Here is a 14,341-nt window from a genome sequence, read left to right as displayed (position 1 = left end):
ATCCAGGTTCACGTCAGAAAACTGATCGAATTAAAGTTTAATTCATACTTTTTCTCCATATTACACAATTAATATACACAAAAGAAAAGTCAGATACGTTCATATGCAGTCCCTGGACCACGAAGATGACAAATGGAGGAAGACAGAGCAGGTATGTCACAGCTAGAAGCTAGCCATCTCGATCCAGCTGGCCACGAATGCCAATCTCCGCCCCCGGTCTGCTGCCATACGCTGCGAGAATTCCTCGAAACTAAGCTTGGCGCCTGTGCCTCCTCGTTCTTTCGCTTCACGTTCGACACGATTGAGGTAGGCCCAGCGTGAAAGAATCAGTGGAGACGGAGGCATGGTGGGACCATCTCGAGGTGGAAGAGTAGTGGAAGCAGGGGGTAGAGGTTGGATTGGTGAGGGGGAGAGTTTGGGAGCCGTTGCTTCTGCTTCGGGGGAGGAAGCGACTATTGATGGTGGTGCTGGGAATGAGGGTGTACCGTTAGGTTGGAGGCGAAGTTCGGCAGGAAGGGATTGCGGGAAGGTGGAGTGTGTTGGCGAAGCATTGTAGGCGTCAAAGTGTGGCGTAGAGGTATCAGGTAGTTCCTGGGTAACTTCATTTGGACGATGATGTGGCAATGTAGGGTCAAATTCGGGTTCAACCGATGGTGACCGACTCCGTTCTGATAAAGGAGATTCCGGTGATGAAACCGCTGGCGCAAAATCCGGCTCTTCCTGTTGGGTCTCGGTCAAGGCAGGCTCGGCTGAGTCCTCTTCGGGAGCAGCGAGGTGAGTTGGGCGTACATCGTCGTCCGGGGGTCGCAGTTCAGGTGACGGGGGAGCAAGTATGGGTCCGTCCCGGACGGGCTCCAAAGGCGGACTCCCAATAGTATATCCCGCCCGTTCAAGCAGTTCATCGAGTGACCTGTCGCCGAAGGGGTCATGCAAGGAAGGCTCTGGTTCCTCTTTGACCTCGTCGTCCACGGGTCGCCCATCCCGTCGGGCAAAATGCTTTCCGGCATCTATTTGCTCTACCAGCTCGATCTCTCGGGCCCAGATCTTGCGCTCAGTGCGCGTCCGATAAACTTCCATGAGCAGGTCTTCCTTGGGTTTGAATAGTATATCAAGCAGTTCGTTAAATCCTTGTTGCGTCACTTGGTATAAGATTTCCTTTCCAACGTCCCTTTCAACTTCAGGAATTTCAAAGCCTCCCCACCGCTCACCAACAAGTATACTGCGTGACGATGTCGATGGATTTGACCTCACGTCATAGTCATCAGTGACGTCGTCCTGGAACCGCACTTTAGACGAAGAACGGGAACGAGGAGATGGAGGATGTGACTCAAACTCAGGATGTTGGTCATCGAGGTCATCCTCATTCGATGCATCATGCGCGTCTGAATCAGTCTCATAGCCTTCAGGCGCAGCGGCGCCATCTTCTTCATCGGTGTAGAATGCTCTTCGCCGCCACCGCTCATCGATCCCATATCTACGAGCTGCATCGACTCGTCTATCATCATCGTCAAACATTCGATGGTACACAGCAGTGCCGATCCGAGCCCTGTCAACTGGGTCGGTGACCTCTGATAGGGGAACATAGGCCCCAAGAGCCGTCACAATATCCTCATCGCGGATATGTTCGGCCGGAGGCCAGCGGTCAGTAGCAACCGACGAGCTGGAGCCATCAGAGCTGCTGGCATCATCTACGTTCTCGCCTTCTGGTCTACCTTGATCAGGTAGCCGGACGGATGGAAACAGTGGTCGAATACTTCCGTATCGGCTCCTAACAGCAGCGTCACCAACAACGGCATGCCGGTCACCAATGTCGGTCCCGTCGGGGCGCAAGATACCTTCGTTGTCCACGATTTCCATGTCTCCTTCATGATTCACGCGCTTGCCTTCTCCGGTTCTAGACACCTCCCCTGTAGGGATGCTGCCAGGAAATGCAGAACTGATTGGCTGGCTCCCCAGAACAACATCTCGTGCACCGCCCTCTAAGAAGTCATCTTCCATGCCTGCCACCATATCTCGTGTTAACTCTCTGCTGAGAGCGTAATATGCCCGGAATACCCGTAAGAAGTCCTTCCGTTCCACGTAGCCGTCACCATCAATATCATACCCACGGAAGACACGGCGCAACCTCTCATCGTTGCTTTTATTGTTAAGGCTTGCAAGGCCTTTCAGGAATTCTTCAAACCCAATTAAACCATCACCGTTCGTATCATAGAAAGCAAACATTCGATCGTAGATGAGGCTTGGAGGCGGTGGACGGACAGATGTGTTGGGCACAAAGCACCGATCAAATGTCTTGCGGTCAATCGCCATATACAGCTTGTTAGGGTCATCCGCCCATTCGTGGCTTGCCAGACAACGAAATTGATCCCAAAGCGCGTCTAGCTCCGTGTTCTCGAAGTTGGTATCCTTCATCAGACGTTTGGCCAGAGATCGATGTAGACTGCGGGGAAGCATGGCAGGCTTTCCGGGATACCAAACAGGCTGGGACTGCCGAGGGTTCCCCAGAAAAGGGGCTGGGATTCGTACTTTGTAAAATAAATGGGTCTTGATGTGAACCTGCATCGCTTCACACGTCTCACAGAGATCGTAATCGATGCAGTTTGCGCATCGGTACCGAATGCCTTGGATCGGCATAGCGCCACAACTGTTACACGTTACTCCTCTGTGAATATAACCATCCCTCCGTGCTTGGTCCTCGGCGATATGATAAAGTAGGTTGAGCAGGTTCTGGCCTTCCCTCGATGGAGAGGTGTCGTTGTGTCCTTCGCGCCAGGAAAAGACACTCTGGTCATCCACGACTGTCTCCCCACCATCCATATTCTGCGCGGGCGAGGATTCATCGGGGAAGGTAGAAGTAGACAGGGTAACCCGCTCCCCGTTCTGCCGACGACGACGCAATTCTTCCCCGTAGTTGCTGTCCTCATTGAACCGAGCCAAAGCCCTCTCGATCCCCGCACGCGAGATCCCACGCCGCTGAAGCTGCTCTGTCAAATAATTCCTTTCTGGGCTTCCCTCTTCCACAGTATGCGCTGGCGGGAAGTCCAAAGCGAGAAATGATTCCAGAAACGTGTCTTCCATCATCTCGCGCATCCGCTCCGCATGAGCCTGTGGAACGCCAACTTCCTCCATGAGCTGATCCCGGGTTGCAAGTAACGACGGGAGCAGCCCACTTTCCACACGTCGGCCATCTTCTGTTTCTATGCGAAACGTGCCATATACTCCGTTCTGGCGCTCTAATTGCTCGAGGTGTGCGATGGCTCGAGATGAAGGAGTTTCGACAGGTACAATTTCCGATCGTCTCCTTAGGCCTCGCGGGCGACGTATAGTTCTTCGACGACGTAGAGCTGGTTGGGATGAGGAAGAGACGATAAGATTGTTGATGTAGACAAGCGCGTAGGCTGCTGCGACACCAGTGAGTAGGTAGAGAATAGGACGATACCGTGACAAGGCCGGCCTTGGTTGAGATCCCGGCATAACGGTGTTTGTAATGGCGAAAGGGCTATGGGCTATTGAATTGGGTCATTCTCATCGTGAATGTGCGATGAGACCTGGGAAGGGAGCGTGCAAAAAGGAAGAAAAACCACAAGTAATGAGGATGTCAGCGTGACAAGTTTGGAGCATAAATAAGTTGATTGGGGAAGAGTTGGAGGCGGACAACCAAACGTAGTTCCGTTCAATAAATGACCGCCTTCGGAGTTGCAGTAAATTAAGTATTTAATTAAATGTCCTACACGACCCTACAATCTCTAAACCATCAACGTTCTAATTCATGTCTGTATGTTCCCTATATACTGTCGTGATCATGATAAGTCACAGAAATAGTAGCAACGCTGGGCAATTTTAACACCCAGTTGCCTTGTCAATATGTGCTGTATCCTCTCTCTTTTGGAGGTTGTAATATACTCTTATTCGTGTCAGTGCAACCCTCGAACATCACTTGGTTATTCTCTTCTGAAAACCCAGATCACCGATTCAGCTTCTTTTCACGCATAAAGAAGCCGCTGATAAGGGCAAAGGACACCACAGCAATCATGAATGCAAAGCCTTTATTCATAGCCCATCCGTAACAGCCCCGAACCACTTTCGCATCACTCGGATCAAGAGTCTTGATAAAGTCAAGACTTTGACGCACGCCGTCAACGATCCGGTCAATATCCTTGCTGTCGCGCAATGCAGACCTCAATCGGCCCCGGAGAATTTGCTGGACCACTGTTGAAGATAGAGATAGGCCGATCACTGAGCCTAGGGACCGGAAGAGATAAGAACATGCCGTCACTACTGCCTGGTCTTCGGGCGTCGAATTTGAGACTGCAAGCGAGGTCAGAGCAACTCCGTTTATCGCAAACGTGTTTTGTTCACTTACTGAGGCAGATCAGCGTCGACGTGACGCCGATCCCGTTTCCAAAACCCGAAAGTACCATTCCCATGATCATCGGTACAAGACGTTCCGTGGCACCGCCAGAGAAAAGGAAGATCAGGGTGACTCCTAGTGTGAGCAATGAATATGCCGCTACTGTCAGCCAGTAAAACTTCCCGGTCCATTTCATGACGAATCCGGCAAAGAGCGACCCAGAAACGCCGGCAAGAATACTAGGTAGAAGACGTAGCCCAGCGACAGTAGCAGACACACCGTCTACGGCTTGGAAATAGAGTGGAATGTAGAATAGGGCTGCCAGCCAGCCCCCAAAGCTGAAAAAGTTACAGCCGTAACTAGAAAAGAATGTTCGGTCAAAGATAATATGACCCGGGGCAAATGGTTCCGCTGCGTAAAAGACCTCGACCACAACGAAGAGCACGAATAAGATAGCCGATATACTCAGCGAGATAATGGTTACCGGTATGGTCCAGGACACGTTGCTACCACGGTCAAGACCAAGGAGAAAGCCAAGGACCGCCCCAACGAGAATAATCGCTCCTGGAAAATCAATACGACGGAGCTTGTCCTTCCAATGACTATTCTCCTGCGGTGGCAATTTCAGTATGATAGAAACCGCTGTGAAAGCAAGAACACATATGGGAGCTTGAGCAATGAAGGCCCTGCGAAATGAATCAGAAGCAAGCACCTCTTTACATTGGAAGAGAATCCATACCAGCGCCAGCCAATATAATCTGCCAAGATACCACCTGCACGAGGAATAACGTTAGTGGTTGTCGATCAATCATAACGCCTTGTCTTACCGAAAGGCGCCCCAATTCCAGAACCAGTAGCATATATAATATTGATTATACCTTGCCAGACACCTCGATCTCGGAGCGGAACGATATCGCTTAGTAAAATACTGACAACGGTGGTCATACCGCCTCCCCCAATGCCTTGGAAAACCTATACTCCCATAAGCCACCCCATAATCCCAAACAGGTAAAATTGCCAGGTACATACACGAGCAGCAATCAATTGGTGGATATTCTGCGCCAGGCCGCAAAACAAGCAGCCAGTGCCAAAGATAGCATACGCCCACAACAGACATGCTTTGCGGCCAAAAATATCACTCAGTTTTCCATATAGAGGCTGGAACGAAGTTAAGGTTAGAAAGTATGAAGTGGCAATCCAGCTTGTCAGATTGAGCGCATGGAGATCGCTACCAATCTGCCCATAACTAGCCATGATAATAGTCTGGTCGGCTGCAGATAGGAAGACCTGGCAGGAATTAGCACGGGTATACATATGCATGTGTGGGAAATGAGCCCATACGCCAATTGAAATCGCAGGAAATATATAGCTCAGCTTTGGGCTTGACACCACCATGTCCTTGCCCGGCGCTTCCTGTGAATCACCATTCTGCCCTACCGATTCGGGGTCGCGCAATCCAGAAATGGCACCGTTTGAAAGGCGGCGGGCAGCATTGCTGTTAACTTGTGGACCCAACAATGGGGACGTCTCTGTAGGTGTCCTTTCTGGAGTCATGATGCTCACTTTCACAAGTCCCAGGGACCAAGGATTAGATAGTGTCAATCGAGAGAGAGATACATCCCACCACAACTATACTGCCGGTCTTCGGGCCACCCCAGGTCACGTGTTGATAAGCAACCCCACTGGGCTTACAAATTAATCTCAAAAGGTACAGTCTCATTGGATAATTCGGCTCTCGGCCCTGAATGGAGCCAAAGAACAAAAGCCTTGAGCCGATAAAGTTCAATACCAAGTTGTGGGGAGCGGCAGTGAGGTCACGTGTGAGGTAATGTTTAAATGTTCTGATTAACTATGATGATAGAAATCCTCCAAGTTGAGATGAGATGGGCACGAATAAGAGGTCTGCGAAGCTCAAGCTAGACTCGTTTTTCTGACGAACACGCTCTTGGTAGCATTGATTACGTCCTTTTAATTGGTGACAACCATCATCGCTACAATGTCTACTTGTTGAGCAGCTAAAAAGGCCTCCAAGTGATTATATGTACTAGGCGCCGTGCCCTGATAGATTTCTTGGTAATATGAATTGTCGTATTCGCTAGCCTCATTCACTCTACTGTCTTTTTCTAACATCTCCGGTTCATGCCTCGGTTTTCGCCTCACTGGGCTCTCCAACTGTGGGCATAGGGATAGGTCCGCCAGGAGAATCTGGTAGACGAGCAGTCAGTACCTCGACACCATCTTCCGTCACCAGAAGTGTGTGCTCGAATTGGGCAGACAGAGATCCATCGGCAGTGGTGCTGGTCCAGTCATCAGGCCATGTACGGTCCCTGTGGGTACCAATATTGATCATGGGCTCAATTGTAAAACACATTCCAGGCTTTGCAGTTCCCACCGCCTTGTTCTTCGCGTAGTGGGGAACATTAGGAGCGCAGTGGAACAGCTGGTTGATACCGTGGCCACAGTAGCTCTTGACCACACTGCAGTTGCGGCTCTTCGCATGCTTTTCAATGACGTTTCCTGGGTCTCTAAACAGCATACCGGGTTTCACCAACTCAATAGACTTGTCCAAACACTCCCGAGACGTCTCCACTACTCGAACAGCATCCGGGTTTGACCGAGCCTTGTCTCCAACATAGTAGGTTTCGTTAAGATCACCATGGAAGCCATTATGATACAATGTAACATCTATGTTGATGATGTCGCCGTCTTCAAGTGGGCGCTGGTCGGGAATACCGTGACAGATGGTCTCATTGATCGACGTGCAGACAGATTTGGGGAAGTGCATATAGTTCAGCGGCGATGGGTAGGACTAGACGCAACTCAGTATCAAGCGGCGCGGTCAAGCTTACAATAACTCCTCAGATCAAGACGACCACTTACATTGCGCTCGACACAAGCCTTATGAACCACCTCATCAAGGTAATCGGTCGTGATACCAGGCTTCAGTTCCCGTGCGGCAATATCCAATACCTCACGGGCCAGGCGGCAAACTTTCCTCATGCCCTCCTGCTCCTCCTTGTTCAGGATAGTAATGTTATGCCGACCGATGAACTTCTGCTCTGATCGAGGAATACCGTCCTTGGCATAGTCGGGGTGAGGGATAGATTTGGGCACTGTTCTCCGGGCCGAAAGTGGGTAGACAGGTCGCAAGGAACCGGTGAAAGGGTAGGCTGGGTAAGGATTGAATAGGCCGGTGGCTGGATCTGGTTCAGAAACTACTTTGGGCGGAAACAGGTTGGTGAGGATATTACTCTTTGCTTTATGAATGGCCTTGTGCTCGCTCTACAACAACATTAGTATACTCGCAGAGTCGAAAAGGAGAGCAAAGTACGTGGACCCTACAGGTCACGCTAGGCAGCCTACCCAACTCCGTTTAAAACAGTCTTGTGAACAAAAGAAGCTATCTGTGCCTTGTTTAAGGCATGTCGGACACTGCAGAGTCCCCGCGATCTTGTCGCAATCCACTCCCATACATTTCCGAGTCGCGGTTTCCACTGCCATGCTGTAAGAAATAAATAAGGAAGTAATCGAAAGGGAGAAATAACGCAACAAATGCGAAACAAAATTAAATTGGGGTATCCTATGCGGATAAAAGGTTGCGAGAGGTAGAAAAAATTGGGAAAATTCCCCGCGGATACATCCGTCGGATTAGTCGGTCGAGTCTCGGCCCAGAAGTGATTATTCCTAATGTGGCAAGACCGTTAACCGTACCAAGTTTAGTTTATCTATCATCTAGGGTCAACGATTAAGCGCATCTAGACGCGCGGCTGGGTATCAGGTGATATTTCTAGTACTAGGGGACGAAAATTTAAGCGTAAAAAAGGATGGCGCAACCAACGCTGGCTGTAATTGGGGAGAAATCGTCCGATGTCACTCACGTGGAAATCACGTGAGGCAAAGTTCTATCCATGAGCCATATTGATCGATAATATAACAGTGAATGATTTTTCTTCTTAAGAGAAGCAAAGTACGCTTCACTTAATAGACCTCCTTCTGGTTTACAGTCATCATGGCACATGAATCTCCGAGAAAGCAGAAGGTAGTCATCGTAGGTGCCGGACCGGTCGGGTCTCTCGCAGCCCTATATGCTGCCGCTAGAGGCGATGATGTTGAAGTGTATGAATTACGTGGAGGTGAGCCTACATCCATGACATGCCCATGCTGTATCGTACGAGATCTACTATATGAGGATATGAGTTTCTCGACTCGGAAATTGATTTTCCTTTTCGCTGGAATGACATCATCATCATCATCATCATCTGATATATGATATTATATTACATGCATCATCATGGATGTTGATTGCGGATCTTTTTGCTCACGTTGTGGAGTAACTTGCAGATCTTCGTGATCCTACTACGATCCCATTGAACTTTACCAAGTCCATCAATCTCGCTCTGTCCGAACGAGGTATTTCGTCCCTGAAGGGCTCCAATCGAGATGGCATGATCGAGAAGATTCTCAACGATGCAATTCCGATGCACGGTCGTATGATTCACGGGAGAGACGATGGGAAGCTCTGGGAAGCTGCGCAGGCATACGACGTTCATGGTCAAGTTAGTACTTACATGACGGATGCTTGAGGGTCCCGTGAAGAGCGGTATCTAACAGACTCATAGGCCATCAACTCAGTAGATAGGAGCACGCTCAACAATGCTTTGCTTGATGAGCTGGAGCGGACGCCGAATGTCAAACTGTTTTTCAATCACAAACTAACCGGAGCTGATTTCCAATCAAACCGAGCATGGTTCGAACGCCGAGCCCCAGGGGACACTCCCCTTCCTGGCTCCTCCAACCGTGTCCCTGAGATCGAAGTAAGCTTCGATTACATGATCGGTGCAGATGGTGCCCATTCCGCCTCGAGGTATCACATGATGAAGTATTCTCGAGTAGACTACCAACAAGAGTACATCGACACTCTGTGGTGCGAGTTTCGGATCCCACCATCGGACAACGGTGACTTCCGCATCTCGCCGAACCACCTGCATATCTGGCCCGGAAAGGAGTTTATGTTCATCGCTCTTCCATCGCCTGACAAATCATTTACCTGTACTCTGTTTGCTCCAGCCGCCCACTATGCGCAATTGGAGAGCTCACCGCAGAAACTGTTCCAATCCTTCGATGCTAACTTCCCCGGTGTCTCCCCGGATCTGATCACCCCTGAAGCTCTGCAAGAGCAATTCAAAGAAAACCCTCATCTCCCCCTAATCAGCATCAAAAGCAAGCCTCACCACTATGGCTCCAACGTCGTCATCGTTGGAGATGCTGCTCACGCCATCCTTCCATTCTATGGGCAAGGTCTCAACGCAGGTCTTGAAGATATCCGGGTTTTGTTCGATTTCTTGGATAAGCATGACGCCTCTGACCTGAATGCAAGTCTCGCGACTCGCCGCGAATCGCGCCGAGCAGCTTTTCAAGCATACACCGATCAACGTACGGCGGATGCGCACGCCATCAATGACCTCTCCAAACAAAATTACCTTGAGATGCGCTGGGGAGTGAAGACCCCACTGTACAAAGTTCGTAAGTCAATCGAGGAAGCACTCGATCTCTATGTGCCTAGCCTTGGCTGGAAGACCCAGTATGCTCGTGTCAGCTTCAGTACACAGCGGTACTCGGACGTCGTCAAGGTAGTACACAGACAAGGCAGGATACTTGGCTACGGATTCGCATCTGCCATCATTTCAAGCATAGCTGTCGCTGGATTACTGGCTTGGAGAACTCCAGGCGGGTTTTCGCCGCTATCTGCACTACAATCTGCGGTCCGATTTTTAGGTCATTCTTGGACGAAGATTTCGCCTAGAAACGCATGAGGTGGATGTCTAGAGTTCTTCTGTCCAGGATATGTTTTGTTTTGTTAAGTAAATACGTCTTTCTCCTTCTTATCTGCTTCCATGACTCAGCGTCTGTCTTGTTTATATAGATGAACCTTGGATATAGTTGAGATTTTTCCCAAGTGTGTTGCGCGGATGATAGATGATAGAGCATAGAATTCAACGCTTGCCCCAATTATTCTGATGTATTCCTCGGTCTAGTTGGTTTCTACGTTTTCTCGCCTGATTTGTGAAGAACATGGGTTGCATGATCTTGTTATCTAGTAAGCATAATTAACAATAACCAGAGGCTCGATGCAACCCTCGAGTGCAAAGTTTGACCAATAGTGCCACAGCACCATGCTCTCCCTAGGCCCCGGAAAACGCATGGGCTACGAATACTAAGAAGATGAACGGGCTGTGAGTGCAGCCGTCAAATTATCAAAATACCTTTATCCTTAGCCTTTGTTTCGGGCTTTGAGCAAGCCACTTCTTTCTCCTATTATCGGCATAATGAATCTTGTTTCTTTTCTTCCTCACCATTCGCTGTGTATGTGTGTAGCTCAGTCAGGCGTATTATCAGCAAAGTTGATCAGGGAATGTGTCATAACCACGAGTTTTCCCTTCGATCGGTGATAATAAGAAAGCTCGGAAAGACACATCCCACCGTAGTTTGACATGTAGAATAGTGTATTGTCACTGTGATCCTTTGGATCAATCCGGACACGTCTGCAGTTTAGGCCACCATGGAAATAATAGCACATCGGATTGAAAAATCAGACCACTGCAGCCAGGAGTCTATGAACAAGGCAAAAGGTGACATAACAGGCATTCAATCATCCAGTAATGCATAATCAAACGGTATTTCGTGAGGCCGACCACTGAAACCATCATTGTCCATCAAGGTCGGATAGAGAAATGATAAACAGATACCCACACCATAAATACACAAAGTCCAGGATCATTGAATCAATCCGGGCGTTGAACATAGGAGTAGGCAAAAGCAATGCCCATGACTATCCTCCCGGCCTGATTATAAAGTAGACATAAAACGCAGAAGAACATAATCGAAAAGACAGAAACAAACAAAGGACTATCCAGCAACGTGGGAAAAGGGGGCATAAAAAAGAGCCACAACATCACTACCTGCACAGTAAATAGTGCAGCGTACGCTTTAATGGACGACCAGGAACGGCTTGGGATTTGCCTTCGGTATATCTCATTATCCATGGGTTTCATCAAGGGAAAATTCTCCGGATGGCTTAGGAGCTCATGGGCCAAATGTGGAATGCTGTGTTATTCATGAATCATCAGAGTCCGAGAAAGGATTATATTCCGACCAAGTGGAGTGAATCAAATATCCGGATGATCCAAAGCCAAAACGTTGGCTACCGGAAGGAACCATCCCTGGAAATAGCCTATCAAGGAGTAATGGAAGTGTACCATAGGCCATGGGACATGATAGTTTCCAGTAGGGCATAGTCTGCGGCATAAAAAGGAAAGTGGCCATTGTGTGGAGATATCACATTCAAAATTGAAAGAGCCAGGGCTTGTTCATGGATTGGCGAACTTTACCCGCCGAGTACGTCGATCCTGAATGCGCTTCTCCGTGTCAACATAAAGACGGTCTAAGTACTCCATGGCACTGGCATCTTTAAGGATCTTTGCCACTTGGGTGCCGGCTGAAATTAGCTGGAGAACATTTCGATCATCCTTGATGGGTCTAGACTGATGCTTGGCAGCATGCCTCATTTCCAGGGAGTTTTCCAGCACCGTGACTAATTGCTTGATCTGGCCATTATACAAGACCCGGGCGGGAATGCGGCGCTTGGTGGCCAGTCTTTTAAGGAGATATACCCACTCAGTCCATTCACGGTCTGAGGGAACCCTCACCTGTCTCTTGTCCGGTTCCAGTGGAATCGGAAATTGATACTTTGCAACAAAGTCAAAAGCACATTGCGACAGCCGGTCATTCACTGCGCTCAGGATTCGATCTTGCTCTGAAACATCAAGATTAGTAGGAAGATGAGGAAGATCCCTTCCCTGAGCCGCTATAATACGCGGAGAGGGGATATCTAGTAACTGATGGGGTCCATCAAATTCATCCCGGTTGGACGGTCGTCTCTGTGAGTGGTAACGGACAGTGCCTTTGATCTTTTCAGAATTACGTCGGCTATTCCTTTCCACCAGGTACTCCGGGTTCTCTGCTGGCTTAACAAAGTTATAATCGCGCCTAAGCGATTCCGGAGGCAGGTGAGCGGGATGTTCCCACTCTCGCGAAAGAATTGGACGTGGCAAAGGCCCCACGGGCGAGACAGTCATCCCAACAGAGGCGTGTGTAGTCACCGGAAGGCCATTGTATGGCATGGGAAACTCAAACTCCGGCGATACTTGCTTTGGCGGCCTTGCGGTAGCAGATTGAGTGTCTAGAGGACCGCAATCACGATGTGGGGGAGAAAATCGTTTGGCGCTAGATAAGTTTACCTCAGCACGATACCATCTCTTCCCAATGGGAAGTGAAGCGACACAGCATGATTAGATAGATACCTTGGATGGGGTTGATAAACCAGCGGAGGCTCGCTAGCAGTCCCGTAGATTGGTGGTTGTTGATGCATGATAGCACTGCAGCTGGTGAGCTTCTTTCGATAACCTTAGACAACAGGGAACAAGGCAGAGACAAGGGGATTTGCCAGTTAGCGCTGACCTGTGGCGGGACCAGGAATCGGATTCACTGCTAATGGAGTGCGTGCAAGAGCCACTGCCTGACGTCCCCGAAAAATAACTGAAGGTTGAGGACATTGCTATTGCTTGGGCGGATAGCACCGACGCATGAGGTTGTATTTAAGCACAGAAATTGGCAAAGAGACCACAAAATAGGGCTAGTCGGATATTCTCGAGGCTGCCGAGCTGCTAACCCAAAGATTGTTTTCGAGCAATGTCTCACTTCAAAGCTAGGGAGCTCTGGTTTAATATAAACATCTAGGTAAGCAAAGGCAAGGATATGGGCCCAATCGTTGTGGACCGAGGCGAGCTTTTGCTTCTTCCGTCCCACGATATCTCAGATAAAGATAGGCAGGGTATGAAGAACACCACGCTACAACGGCCAAGGGCACTCACAAAGGGGGACTCTGTTCCTGTCTAGAACAAGGCTTGCGGAGAAGACCATTATACAGCAGGGTCGGATCGCCAATCAAATCCTCTCAACACCAGGCCCCGTTTGACAAGGTTTACAGAGAGAGATCAAAAAAGGGGCGTAAATAACGACTGGATGAGGATAAATAACAGTCATCACGAAAGCGCGAGGTATGGACCAGGCAGGTGCCTGACCCAAGCTCCCTTGTCCGTCTTGTGTCTCACCTTCAATCAGGTGCTTCCTTGCACTGCCCTTTAGGGGGGAAGGGGTGCACCTCTTGTGGGATCAACCCGGAAAAGCTGGAAAGCACCCATCAGGAGCAGATTCTGGTCAGCATTCGGGTGCTGATCCTACCTCGAAAGGACATAGGGATCATAGGACATCGAAATGAAAGAGGGGAGCCAACGACAGATACCCGCCTACACTGAGTTTTGGGCACCAATATCAGGATTGCGCAGGGCGCATGCATCCACTAGGCAGAGTGACAGGTTGTCTCAGGGCTTGGCTCCATCGGAGATCATGCAGCAATTATATCGCAGGAAGCTCGCGGTTAGAGTTCCTTTCCAGCACTGAGTGGGTTATCCCCACACAGATCCCGGGTGGAGTATGGCTGCGAGAAAGATGGGATCCATTCGGAGTGTGGTTGTTGGGTGTCAAGTCAAAGACTTCGTTAAAAAAAAAAAAAAACAAAAAAGGAGCCCCGGTTGGTCCCGTTCGGGTTAAGGGCGCCTGCCTGAGCCTTCAGGACGCAGCCAAGCAGGTGCTACGGAATCCATCCTGCTTCTTCTTCTTCATAACGATTCTCTCTATTACCCCGGATTGGTCTTTGCTTTCACTATCGAAGCAACTGCCGCTGCAACTTATGTACCGGTGCTGACTCCATCGCCTATAGCTTGCGCTGATCACTGACGGATCCGTCGACGGGAGTACTAAAACGATGGGACCACACAAGTCCGACGACCCATAGTGTCTACCATTATAATGGTACTTGGATTGATCAGGGTCGGTGGACTGGACCATAAAAGCGCCAGGTTCCAACAGATG

At 49.5% G+C, this 14,341-nt stretch overlaps 6 protein-coding genes across 6 annotated transcripts; 1 reads left to right on the top strand and 5 right to left on the bottom strand.

Moving 5' to 3' along the window:
• Position 1: 1 nt before the first annotated feature.
• On the bottom strand, positions 2–3,612 carry BDV27DRAFT_134224 (EF hand domain protein). Its single transcript, XM_032068260.1, has one exon. The coding sequence runs from the start codon at positions 3,472–3,474 to the stop codon at positions 163–165; it is 3,312 nt and encodes a 1,103-aa protein (XP_031923708.1). The 5' UTR covers positions 3,475–3,612; the 3' UTR covers positions 2–162.
• Positions 3,613–3,771: 159 nt separating this feature from the next.
• Positions 3,772–5,938, bottom strand: BDV27DRAFT_134223 (putative MFS multidrug transporter). The gene is made up of 6 exons (XM_032068259.1): positions 5,693–5,938; positions 5,381–5,638; positions 5,179–5,323; positions 5,091–5,124; positions 4,364–5,037; positions 3,772–4,308 (listed from the first exon to the last, which is right to left on the bottom strand). The coding sequence occupies exons 1-6, from the start codon at positions 5,903–5,905 to the stop codon at positions 3,965–3,967; spliced, it is 1,668 nt and encodes a 555-aa protein (XP_031923707.1). The 5' UTR covers positions 5,906–5,938; the 3' UTR covers positions 3,772–3,964.
• Positions 5,939–6,427: 489 nt separating this feature from the next.
• BDV27DRAFT_134221 (methionine aminopeptidase MAP1) lies at positions 6,428–7,968 on the bottom strand. The gene is made up of 3 exons (XM_032068258.1): positions 7,715–7,968; positions 7,232–7,633; positions 6,428–7,160 (listed from the first exon to the last, which is right to left on the bottom strand). Exons 1-3 carry the CDS (start codon positions 7,850–7,852, stop codon positions 6,489–6,491), a joined length of 1,212 nt encoding a protein of 403 aa, XP_031923706.1. The 5' UTR covers positions 7,853–7,968; the 3' UTR covers positions 6,428–6,488.
• A 282-nt stretch (positions 7,969–8,250) lies between these two features.
• Positions 8,251–10,436, top strand: bna4 (kynurenine 3-monooxygenase). The gene is made up of 3 exons (XM_032068257.1): positions 8,251–8,484; positions 8,693–8,907; positions 8,971–10,436. The coding sequence occupies exons 1-3, from the start codon at positions 8,361–8,363 to the stop codon at positions 10,162–10,164; spliced, it is 1,533 nt and encodes a 510-aa protein (XP_031923705.1). The 5' UTR covers positions 8,251–8,360; the 3' UTR covers positions 10,165–10,436.
• A 594-nt stretch (positions 10,437–11,030) lies between these two features.
• Positions 11,031–11,560, bottom strand: BDV27DRAFT_38415 (uncharacterized protein). Its single transcript, XM_032076489.1, has one exon. It carries the CDS (start codon positions 11,401–11,403, stop codon positions 11,134–11,136), a length of 270 nt encoding a protein of 89 aa, XP_031923704.1. The 5' UTR covers positions 11,404–11,560; the 3' UTR covers positions 11,031–11,133.
• BDV27DRAFT_38426 (uncharacterized protein) lies at positions 11,561–13,112 on the bottom strand. Its single transcript, XM_032076490.1, has 2 exons — positions 12,869–13,112; positions 11,561–12,786 (listed from the first exon to the last, which is right to left on the bottom strand). Exon 2 carries the CDS (start codon positions 12,529–12,531, stop codon positions 11,719–11,721), a length of 813 nt encoding a protein of 270 aa, XP_031923703.1. The 5' UTR covers positions 12,532–12,786; positions 12,869–13,112; the 3' UTR covers positions 11,561–11,718.
• Positions 13,113–14,341: the final 1,229 nt, after the last annotated feature.

This window comes from Aspergillus caelatus, assembly GCF_009193585.1.
Source record: "Aspergillus caelatus strain CBS 763.97 unplaced genomic scaffold BDV27scaffold_204, whole genome shotgun sequence".
NCBI classification, from domain to species: Eukaryota; Fungi; Ascomycota; class Eurotiomycetes; order Eurotiales; family Aspergillaceae; genus Aspergillus; species Aspergillus caelatus.
The sequence above is the reverse complement of the archived record's forward strand: the minus strand, read 5'-3'. Positions and strand labels throughout refer to the sequence as shown.